This window comes from Schistocerca piceifrons, chromosome 1 (assembly GCF_021461385.2).
Source record: "Schistocerca piceifrons isolate TAMUIC-IGC-003096 chromosome 1, iqSchPice1.1, whole genome shotgun sequence".
Classification (NCBI taxonomy): domain Eukaryota; kingdom Metazoa; phylum Arthropoda; class Insecta; order Orthoptera; family Acrididae; genus Schistocerca; species Schistocerca piceifrons.
This window is the reverse complement of record NC_060138.1, coordinates 186,095,498-186,107,952: the sequence shown is the minus strand read 5'-3', so window position 1 is coordinate 186,107,952 and position 12,455 is coordinate 186,095,498. Positions and strand designations below refer to the sequence as shown.

At 43.4% G+C, this 12,455-nt stretch overlaps 2 protein-coding genes across 2 annotated transcripts in view; one reads left to right on the top strand and one right to left on the bottom strand.

Annotated features, from left to right (window-relative positions):
- LOC124798615 (flocculation protein FLO11-like) overlaps positions 1 to 7,655 on the bottom strand; it is a 144,161-nt gene extending 136,506 nt beyond the window's left edge. Inside the window, exon 1 of the mRNA XM_047262133.1 lies at positions 7,435 to 7,655. Coding sequence (XP_047118089.1) covers positions 7,435 to 7,655 — 221 coding nt within the window. The remainder of the gene's footprint in view (positions 1 to 7,434) is intronic.
- The window catches only part of LOC124798530, a 244,191-nt gene continuing 239,252 nt past the window's right edge, over positions 7,517 to 12,455 (top strand). The window contains exon 1 of the mRNA XM_047262016.1: positions 7,517 to 9,338. Coding sequence (XP_047117972.1) covers positions 8,266 to 9,338 — 1,073 coding nt within the window. The 5' untranslated portion in view covers positions 7,517 to 8,265. The remainder of the gene's footprint in view (positions 9,339 to 12,455) is intronic.

Below are 12,455 nucleotides of genomic sequence, written 5' to 3'. Positions count from 1 at the left end.
TGGAGATGTAAATAAAATTTCACGTTCTGTACTTTATACCTGTTACACTCAAAGTTTCAGTGAGTGTATTCCAAAAAACATTGTCAATAGCTTTCTCTAAATCTATAAATGTTATAAAGTTGTCTCTGACATTCTTCAGTCTGTCTTCTAGGATTAGTCGTAGGGTCAGGTCAATGTCTAACATGATAATCGCGACACCCCGTCTCGTTTTTGTTACCACTGCGATAGCAGCGCTCCAGGCGTCCAGCAATTGATACTTCTAAACAGGATATCGGATGAGTGCGAATACTATCATTTATGTTGATTTGTAACATAATTCCTACAATGAGGAGCGCATGTAGTGCCGACCATAAAAATCGATAATAACAAAAAAATGACACCACATTCGCGATTCTTTAATTTTCTATGTCGTTTTCCTTCAATAACAAAAAAATCTAGTAAACGCCAGAATACAGGACCTTTCTCGGGAGAAGGTCTTACATTTACCCAACAACGCGATGTTTCGTTCGTTACACTTCCAGCGAAATCAGTGAATGTCGAACGTGAGAAACCTGTATTAAATGTAATACATGCGCTATTTAACGTGCCAAATAAGGCATCACGCATATAGCTAAACAGAAAAGCACGCAGGCGTCATAATATATCGTCAAGAGCAAGATAACTGTTTCCAAACATAGAAAAAACCAATTTAACATGTGAGCCAGAAATGGTTCAAATGGGTCTGAGTACTATGGGACCTAACATCTGAGGTCATCAGTCCCCTAGACTTAGAATTACTTAAACCTAACTAACCTAAGGATATCACACACATCCATGCCCGAGGCAGGATTCGAACCTGCGACCGTTGCAGCAGGGCGGCTCCAGATTGAAGCGCCTAGAACCGCTCGGCCACAACGGCCGGCACATGTGAGCCACAAACGGCAAGAATTTTTAACAGATTCGCTTTTGAAGCAAAAGTAATTACATTTACAAAAATAGTCGTGCGTTAGAAACTCGAGTGGAGTTAAGAAGAGGCGAATCATTAGGCTGCATTCAAGAGTTTTACGTGTCAAGGATCAGACAATAGAAAAAGACGCTTCCCATTCATGAAATATGTGTTTATAATATGTTGCTTTCAGCAGAGAAAGGTGCAATTATGGACGTATACGAAAGTATTTCTTCATGAATAACTTGTAGCTTATTTCACTGAATTTATTTCGTAATAATTCATGTATCTTGGTAATTTAATAATACGCTGAACGCAAAAATGTAACAATGATCTCGTTAATTAAGTAGAAAAGAAATTAAACATTATACTTTCCGCGTATTTAACTGCTTGCCTTCTCACCGCTTGGAGCAGTAGTGTCGCTCCCGCTGTCGAACGGTAACGGCTTTCGCAGCAGAAAGTGTTGTGACTTAGTGTATTAAGGGCCCTACACACACGAGAGACGGGTTGCAGCGATGCGTTGCAGGCAACCGATCGCTTCATAAATCGCACGTTTGTGGGCAAATCACAGCGATCGGTCGCTGATTGCTGATCGCATGGAAATCTCAGGCAAATTGATGGATCGCATGCGATTCGTGCGTGCAATATGGCTACCACGCTGGTTAGCAGCGGCGTGTGGCTAATGGCTGCGATTCATTTCTGTATTTATTAAACGTGGTTGTGCGGTTTTGTTTAGTTTCGCTTTGCCAACATTGAGTACGAAAATTACGTTAGAATTTATACGGGGTGTTGAAAAAGTCTCTCCGCAGTGCTGCCGTATGCCGGAGTGAATATACCGAAATGAAACTCAGTGAAATACAAGTTATTAATTTATTGAATATTAATTTTAGTTACAAATTTTCACATTAAATGTTGAAAGTGTTACCCCTGTTATTAAAACACAATTCAATTCGTTTAATCATGTTTCGAAACACAAGCTGTAACATTTCTTCTGTAACAGAAGCAGTGAAAGTAGGTATTTCAGTTTTCAATTCATCGATGGAATTTGGACGGTTTTTATAGACAGTTGCTTTCGTTGCACTCCAGAAGAAAAAGTCAGATGGTGTTAGGTCAGCCTATCGTGGAGGCCAAAGTCCCTGTGAAATTATGCAATCACCAAAAACATCAGCAAGCAGTGACATTGAAACACGAGCTGTATGCGCGGTTGCACCATCTTCTTGAAAATAACCGTTCAGTATTTCACTTAGCACAAGTTCTCCTGTGAATGGGTACAGAATATCACTGCGGTATCGTTGTGCGTTTATTGTTTCGTTGAAAAATATGGGACCCACAACCCGACGTCTAGAAATTGCAATCCAAACTCCTGTCTTCACAGAATAAAGTGGTTCCTCATGAATACACAGTGGATTTGCAGTACTCCACATACGTGAATTTTGCGAGTTCATGTACCCGGATAAATGAAACCACGTCTCATCAGTGTAAAACGTTTCATTAAGAATATCCCATTTTGTTGAACGAAATTTTTGAACCATTGATAATAATGCAGTCTCTTGCCATGATCAGTATTTTTCAGTTCTTGCACGACTGTCACTTTGTATGGGAAAAGTTCTAATTTTTTCCTTACAGCTGTGTGGGCCGTTCCGACACCAACATCGATTTCCTGGGAGAGTTTGCTTACTGACTTGTTCGGACTCATGGACATTTTATCGGAAATATCGAGTAGTTTATCCTCAGACAAAACACTAGGACGACCACTTCTCGATGCATATGTCACTGAATCCGTACTTAGAAATTTGTTAATCAAATCTCGTACAGTATCGCGATGTGGGAGTGTTGTCTTCGAGAAAACTAAATTAAATGTGTGATGAACTAAAACTGTGTATTTACCGCCAGCTTTGAACACTTGTTCGACTAAAAACACACGTTCTTCAATGGTTAGCATTTTAACAGTGACAAAAACTAAACAAACGAACAAAGGAACTAAACTTAAACGTTCACGTCAACACGTACGGACACACAACAACGATACTACTGACGCTGGCTGAGATAAACGAAACAGTGGAATGTTGGGAGAGTCCACTTGAAGGGGAGTAACCCAGGCATACGAACAATCTTACGGCACGCGCGGCTAACAATCATACGGCACTGCCGTAGTTATTCAGGGACCATGAACTACGCTGGGAAGTGAAGTGGAAGCCGACGTAGTCTTTTATATTAAGAAATAATACAGAATACACCCTTCGAGTTTGCAATGATTAGCGTTTTGAAGCTTGTGCCGTAGAAGTAGATCTGATGGGCCTCGTCTTATGAGCTTGAATTATTATGAAATAAGTACGCACATTACTACAGTTTTTAATTTCCAAACAGAATGATATACGTACCTACTGTAGTGTTAAGAAGGCACTTTTATTTAAATGTTCAGGCCAAATGCATTATACAGTTATACTCAAGTCCTTTGTCGTTTATTGTAATCTAAGTCTCCTTCGCACAAATTATAACAAGAGTTACGGTAATCAGTAGCGGCGTTATTCACAACAACTCTATAGACACGTCGAATAGACTGCGTAAGTACGCAGTTAAACTATAAGACTAATGAATATAAAAGGAATTGAGGACTACTAAAGATAAAACGAGTTGTACTGATACACTGGAAAGGTGGACACTGTCGACTTGGCGTCAGTGAAAAATGTAATATATTCTGTAAAGAAACATAAAGTTCGCAAGAAAAGTGTTTCAAAACAAGTTTCATAAATTGTAATTATTGTTTATTTTAAATTATGTTCTGCAAGTATTCGTGTGGATACGCAATTCAGCTGCAACTGCTGCTAAACATAGCAGTTCACTTTCAGCAGCATAACTTGTCTACACATTGATGTTCATAATACTGACTGAAATTGCTCGACAAATCTCTCTTGTGTGGGGTGTCGGGGCGAGCGATCGATCGATCGCAGGTGGTATCGCATGTGACGGATCGCATTAAAGGCCGCTGGACCTGAAGGGATACCAGTTCGATTTTACACAGAGTACGGGAAGGAACTTGCCCCCCCCTCCCCCCCCTTCTTGCAGCGGTGTAGCGCAGGTCTCTAGAAGAGCGTAGCGTTCCAAAAGATTGTAAAAGGGCACAGGTCATCCCCGGTTTCAAGAAGGAACGTCGAACAGATGTGCAGAACTATAGACCTAAATCTCTAACGTCGATCAGTTGTAGAATTTTGGAACACGTATTATGTTCGAGAATAATGACTTTTCTGGAGACTAGAGATCTACTCTGTAGGAATCAGCATGGGTTTCGAAAAAGACGATCGTGTGAAACCCAGCTCGCGCTATTCGTCCACGAGTCTCAGAGGGCCATAGACACGGGTTCCCAGGTAGATGCCGTGTTTCTTGACTTCCGCAAGGCGTTTGATCCAGTTCCCCACAGTCGTTAAATGAACAAAGTAAGAGCATATGGACTATCAGACCAATTGTGTGATTGAACTGATGAGTTCCTAGATAACAGAACGCAGCATGTCATTCTCATTGGAGAGAAGTCTTCCGAAGTAAGAGTGATTTCAGGTGTGCCGCAGGGGAGTGTCGTAGGACCGTTGCTATTCACAATATACATAAATGACCTTGTGGATAACATCGGAAGTTCACTGAGGCATTTTGCGGATGATGCTGTAGTATATTGAGAGGTTGTAACAATGGAAAATTGTACTGAAATGCAGGAGGATCTCCAACGAATTGACGCATGGTGCAGGAAATGGCAATTGAATCTCAATGTAGACAAGTGTAGTGTGCTGCAAATACACAGGATGAAAGATCCTTTATCATTTAGCTACAATATAGCAGGTCAGCAACTGGAAGCAGTTAATTCCATAAATTATCTGGGAGTAGGCATTAGGAGTGATTTAAAATGGAATGACAATATAAATTTAATCGTCGGTAAAACAGATGCCAGACTGAGATTCATTGGAAGAAACCTAAGGAAATGTAGTCCGAAAACAAAAGAAGTAAGTTACAGTACTCATGTTCGCCCACTGCTTGAATACTGCTCACCGGTGTGGGATCCGTACCAGATAGGGTTGATAGAAGAGATAGAGAAAATCCAACGGAGAGCAGCACGCTTCGTTACAGGATCATTTAGTAATCGCGAAAGCGTTACGGAGATGATAGATAAACTCCAGTGGAAGACTCTGCAAGAGAGACGCTCAGTAGCTTGGTACGGGCTTCTGTTGAAGTTTCGAGAACATACCTTCACCGAGGAGTTAAGCAGTATATTGCTCTCTCCTGCGTATATCTCGCGAAGAGACCATGAGAATAAAATCAGAGAGATTAGAGCCCACACAGAGGCATACCGACAATCTTTCTTTCCACGAACAATACAGAAGAGAGAACCGATAGAGGTACTCAAGGTACACTCTGCCACACACCGTCAGGAAGCTTGTGGAGTATGGATGTAGATGTAGATCCGTAGCTCGTGTGCGGTACCCTTTACATTGTGGTACTACCTCGGCTGTTAGATTAGATTAGTTTTTCGTTCCATAGATCCGTGCTGAGAAGATCCTCGTGGATGTGGAACATGTCTTTTTTTTTAAGCTGAAATAACAATACTAATAGTCTATACAATACATAATTTGTTTCTATTTAAAAATTCGTCAATGGAGTAGGAGGAGTTGGCCACTAGTAAGTCTTTCAGGCTCGTTTTAAACTGATCTTTATTTCTAACTAAATTTTTTATGTTTGCTGGCAAATTACTGAAGATGAGTGTTCCTGAGTAGTGGACCCCTTTATGAACTAAAGTAAGTGCTTTTAAGTCCTTGTGCAGATCACTTTTGTTCCTGGTATTGTATGTATGAACTGAGCTGTTTGTTGGAAATAGAGATATATTATTTAGGACAAATTTTATTAAGGAGTAAATATACTGAGAGGCAGTAGTTAGTACACCCAGTTCTTTGAAGAGGTTTCTGCAGGACGTCCGTGAATTTACTCCACAAATAATACGTATTACACGCTTTTGCGCTCTGAAAACTTTTGTTTGACTTGAAGAGTTACCCCAAAATACTATACCATATGACATTATGGAATGAAAGTATGCAAACTTTTTCATTTTTATGTCGCCTATGTCTGCGAACACTCGAACTGCAAATACAGATTTGTTAAGGCGTTTCTGCAGTTCTGTGGTGTGCTCCTCACAACTGAATTTATTGTCAAGTTGTAATCCCAGGAATTTAAGACTGTCAACCTCTTCTATCTGCTCTTCTTCACACTTTATGCATATGCTGGGTGGAAACCTCTTACAGGTACTGAATTGCATATAGTGAGTCTTTTCGAAGTTTAATGTCAGTGAGTTGGCTTTAAACCATTTATTAATATCCATGAAAATATCATTAGTAGATCTTTCTAGAACTACACTCGACATACTATTTATTGCAATACTTGTGTCATGTGCAAACAAAACGAACTCTTGTTTCTGGCAGTGTAACTGATGAGAAAAAGCAATGGCCATAAGATGAATCCTTGTGGGACACCACATGTAATTTCTTCCCATTCTGATGATGACTGATGACTTAATTCACTAGTCCCTTGCATTGACCTCCTTTGTTTCCTGTTACCGAGGTATGACTTGAACCATTTTGCAGCACTGCCCGTGACACCATAGAATTCTAATTTATTTAAAAGGATGTTGTGGTTCACACAATCGAATGCCTTTGACAGATCGCAGAAAATACCTGCTGTTTGTAACTTGTTATTTAATGAATTAAGTACATTTTCACTGTAGGTGTAAATAGCCTTCTCGATATCAGAACCCTTCAGAAATCCAAACTGTGTCCTTGATAATATGTCATTTGTGGTCAGATGGTTGAGAAGCTGCCTGTTCATTACTTTTTAGAATGCTTTTGAGAATGCTGGCAAAAGTGAAATCGGTCTGTAGTTTGATGGTATCTCTTTATCCCCTTTCTTGAATAGAGGCTTAACATCTGCATATTTTAGCCAGTCAGGAAATGTCCCAGTTATAATTGACTGGTTACACAAGTAACTTAGAATTGTACTAAACTCACAAGAGCATGCCTTAATTAACTTTGTTGATATTCCATCGTAACCACTAGAATGCTTTGTTTTTAAAGATTTTATTATGGAAGTTATTTCTTTTGGTGAAGTGAGTGACATATTCATGTACCTGAAGCTATCTGTAAAGGCTAGTTTCAGATATTCGAGGGCATTATTTACTGATCCTGACAATCCCATTCTATCAGTTCCAATACATTTTTGCAGAAACCAAGCTTATCTTCACCGAAGTCCGCTTGCGCCAGTATTTCCATACCTCTAAATATAATTCGTATCAGTATTTTGCAGTCGTAGCTTTCGTTAAGTAGTCCATAGGCAGATATTGTAATACTCGGAGGCTCGGCATGTTTTCTTGGGCACGTAGCTGCTTCTGCTCCCCTCCTCTCCTCCCCACCCTTTCCCCCTCTCCCTTCCCCTGCCGTCAGCTGTCACAATCAGCTGTGCGCCGCGCGCCGGTGGTTTACAGTCGCGCCGACGGCTGAGTGCGCTTACGTAAAGATCGCGAGGGCGGGAAACCGAGCCGGCGGCCGGCAGACCGCAAGCAGCAGCAGTCGTCCTCGCCGGCTTCTGGCCCCTCCGTCGCCACTTCTGCGAGTGCCGCGGCACCGAACACATCTCGCAGTGCGCTTCTACAGCCATCGAAGCGGGCAGTCCTCAGCACGCTACACGTGCAGGTCGGACGCATGTAAACTGCCAGTTAAAGCTCCTACATTCTCCTTTCCACCTATCGATATATTTCTTTGCCTGCGGCGGAGCTCTCTGCTTGAAAAGAAGTGACCTGTGTAACGTAAGGGAAGCGAATATTTACTGTCGATAAGAGAATCTCTTGAATGACTTGCAACAGGTTACTGACCTCACCCACTCTGTGCGCTTCCTCGCTGGCCTTAAATCGTACCCCGAGGGCTCGCTGCAATGAGTCTCAGCAAACAGCTGCTAAACCGAGACGCTCTACACAAATCCGGAAGTAAGCAAGCGTAATTCGGGCTGTGGATTGTGTATTATCTCAAGCCGCACAGTTTACTTATTGCTCTGGCATTGCCGTGGATTACGCACAATGACTACGAGCTTCCTAAGACGCTGCTCAGCTAAATAGCGACGGGATCTGCATCTGCTTTCTTTTAACAGCATAGGCGTGCGTGAGTCGGCACGAATTGCTTCTGCTCGTGCTTCTGGTAAATACGGCGCCTTCGGAGGGAAGCGGGCATATTTCGCGCTACCGCATTTGGACAAACTAGAAACGAAATTCGAGATAACTTCTTCGAGTGTGGACGAGGAGTCTCATAAATTGTGACAATATGGATTCAGGCAGCGAAGGAGTAGTTATGAGTGTGATTAAAAGTGGTGATGTTACGCACGAAGACTCTCTCGGTAATTACCTGCATTCGAAGACAACCGTAAATTCCACGTCACCGGTTCAGATTTGCAAAGAAACGTTTTCTGAAAGTGTATGTACGGACGAAATCGATCGCTATGGTAAAATGGACAACACAGCGAGGGAGGAATGCGTGACAAATTCACACGCTTCCGGATCCGAGAAACTCAACGAACTGGAATGCCGTCCCGCAACGGAGACCGCGGTTCGCTCGCCCGCTGACGCTCCTGCGACAGATCGGGAACTGAGTACAGCGATCGACCAGTGCAGATCGATTGCGAACGGCGCTGTGGAAAACAGTCCTTCCACGGACATCGGTCGCGGTACCGAGAGTGAAAGCAGTGAGACGGGATCGGCGGACGCGACAAACGGTGTCAGGGAGACAACACCAGTGGACGGTGGAGCTGCTTTGCAAAGTAGCGAGGAAGTGCCTCGCCGCTGCTTCGGAGGGCAGGTCGCGTCGGTGCGTCCCAGTAGTGAAGCGCCTCCCCAGCAACACGGCGGCGGTCTCCCTATGCCCGAAGGAAACGCTGAGCCCGTGGCAGTCGCTGCTGGTCAAAACACAATGTCTACTGAAAGCTGCGCTTCCAGCGAGCGATGTCGACCAGAAGAGGGGTCGGGTGACAAGACTGGAGACACCAACAGTAATGACAGCGCCTCTACGGTTGTTCCAAAGAGCAACGGTGGCTTCGACAACCCGGCTTTCGTCGGCGACGGCGACAGACCGCCTGCGAAAGAGAAGAGCCTCGACGCCAAAGTGGACAGCGACACGGAACGCGGCGGGGACTCTTCGGACGCGGCTCGTGAGAGGCGCCGTATCGTGGTGAACGTGCTGGTGCTGAGCTTCGCCTTCCTGGTCCACTTCACGGCCTACTTCGGCGCGGCCAACCTGCAGAGCTCGGTGAACGCGTCTGAGGGACTGGGCACCGAGTCTCTGGTGGTCGTGTACGCCGCCCTCATAGTCTCCAGCTTCTTCTTGCCCGCCACCGTCATCAGGTAAGCGCCGCAGTTTGTTGGCAGTGCTACGTAGTTTTTTTTTTTTTAAGATAAAAAAGATAAAGTATTAGTTGAGGACCAATTGGATGAAAATCAGTGTGAGTTTAGGCCTCTTAGAGGTTGTCAGGACCAGATCTTTAGCTTACGGCAAATAATGGAGAAGTGTTGTGAGTGGAACTGGGAATTGTATCTATGCTTTATAGATCTAGAAAAGGCATATGACCGGGTTCCTAGGAGAAAGTTATTGTCTGTTCTACGAGATTATGGAATAGGAGGCAACCTTTTGCAAGCAATTAAAGGTCTTTACATGGATAGTCAGGCAGCAGTTAGAGTTGACGGTAAATTGAGTTCATGGTTTAGAGTAGTTTCAGGGGTAAGACAAGGCTGCAACCTGTCTCCACTATTGTTCATATTATTTATGGATCATATGTTGAAAACAATAGACTGGCTGGGTGAGATTAAGATATGTGAACACAAAATAAGCAGTCTCGCATATGCGGATGACTTAGTTGTGATGGCAGATTCGATTGAAAGTTTGCAAAGTAATATTTCAGAGCTAGATCAGAAATGTAACGACTATGGTATGAAGATTAGCATCTCCAAAACGAAAGTAATGTCAGCGGGAAAGAGATATAAATAGATTGAGTGCCAAATAGGACGAACAAATTTAGAACAGGTGGACGGTTTCAAGTACTTAGGATGCATATTCTCACAGGATGGCAACATAGTGAAAGAACTGGAAGCGAGGTGTAGCAAAGCTAATGCAGTGAGCGCTCAGCTACGATCTACTCTCTTCTGCAAGAAGGAAGTCAGTACCAAGACTAAGTTATCTGTGCACCGATCAAACTTTCGACCAACTTTGTTGTATGGGAGCGAAAGCTGGGTGGATTCAGGTTACCTTATCAACAAGGTTGAGGTTACGGATATGAAAGTAGCTAGGATGATTGCAGGTACTAGTAGATGGGAACAATGGCAGGAGGGTGTCCACAATGAGGAAATCAAAGAAAAACTGGGAATGAACTCTATAGAGGTAGCAGTCAGGGCGAACAGGCTTAGATGATGGGGTCATGTTACACGCATGGGAGAAGCAAGGCTACCCAAGATACTCATGGGTTCAGCAGTAGAGGGTAGGAGGAGTCGGGGTAGACCAAGGAGAAGGTACCTGGATTCGGTTAATAATGATTTTGAAGTAATAGGCTTAACATCAGAAGAGGCACCAATGTTAGCACTGAATAGGGGACCATGGAGGAATTTTATAAGGGGGACTATGCTCCAGACTGAACGCTGAAAGGCATAATCAGTCTTAAATGATGATGATGATGATGATGATGAAAGACCTTTATTTACAAAAACCATAATAATTACACAGAATTAACCCACTTCCTTATCTCATTAGTGGGTCATAATAATTATACAACTAATACTTAATTTGCACCTAGTTACAATTTTCAAGTGAGCTGCAGTTGGTTTTTCATACAATGGGCATTTAATTTCTAATATCTACGGCTTATGTCTATTTCTTATAACTAATTCCTATCGCCTGCAGCGTCACATGTGTGCCAGTGAGATATAAACCTACTTTTGATAGCCTTGCTCCTCGAGCTAAACCCGAAGAGCGTGCCGCTGGCACTGGGCAGGCCACGGTGTTGATTCGCTGTAGTTCCCCAGCATAGTTTTCCTAAAAGCTAAGTCCTACAAACTAACTTATCCTACCTCATTTCCGGTGCATGTCCTTATCGGTAGCATTGACCCCCACTCCCCCTAATCCTGCACGTGGCGGATTCCAACTATGATGGAAAGTCGGCCAGTCCACGCACAGGCGGTATGGGAATAGGGCTCTGGACGCAATCAGTGTTAGTTGTCTTTGTTATTCAGTTCATGTCCTTCAAGTATTCTGTTAAAACTTTCCGTGATACCTCGTTGGCCATTGTGTTTAACATTTGGAAAGTGTCCTCCCGTCTAAGCAGTTGATATGTGTCGTGGTTTGGTAGTCTGCCTCGAAGTGTAGTCGCAACATCATTGAAGAGGGGGCACTCGTAAACTACATGGTCGGGCGTACCCTCTGACACGCCACAGTCATACGCTGGTGTAGCCCTCTTCCCAAATGGAGGGTCCATGGCCAGTGAGAAAATGGATCAGTCCTCGTGTAGACTCAAAATATTTCATGTCCAAGCGCTCCCTCACATCTGGTATGAACTGGAAAGTTCTACGTCCAGCTTCTTCTACCTCCTAAGACTCCTGCCAAAGTTCCTCCCCTCTTTTCTTGTTTTGGCTTGACCTCTTCTATCTTGGTAGCCCTATTTCATATCACGAGTCTTCCTCACCATCCTCGTTAGCGGACATCACTAAAGAATGCTTGTGCGGTGGCGCTATACTGCGAGTACCTGGTTCGACCCGTACTACGATCATCTCATCTACATCTACATCAACGTGATTACACTGCTATTCACAATAAAGTGCCTGGCAGAGGGTCCAATGAACCACCTTCATGCTGTCTCTCTACCGTTCCACTCTCGAACGGCACGCGGGAAAAACGAGCACTTAAATTTTTCCGTGCGACCCCTGGTTTCTCTTATTTTATCGTGATGATCATTTCTCCCTATGTAGGTGGGTGCCAACAGAATGTTTTCGCAATCGGAGGAGAAAACTGGTGATTGAAATTTCATGAGAAGATCCCGTCACAACGAAAAACGCATTTGTTTTAATGATTGTCTGTGACACTATCTCCCCTGTTTCGCGATAATACAAAACGAGCTGCCCTTCTTTGTACTTTTTCGATGTCATCCGTCAGTCCCACCTGATGCGGCTCCCACACCGCACAACAGTACCCCAGAATAGGGCGGACAAGCGTAGTGTAAGCAGTCTCTTTGGTAGACCTGTGTTCTGCTAATGGATCGCAGTCTTTGGTTTGCTCTACCCACAATATTATCTATGTGATCGTTCCCATTTAGGCTATTTGTAATTGTAATCCCTAAGTATTTAGTTGATTTTACAGCCCTCAGATTTGTGTGACTTATCACATACTCCAGTGAATAACTTAGCACTTTTCTTTATTCAGGGTCAATTACCACTTTTGGCACCATACAAATATCTTATCTAAACCATTTTGCAAGTCGT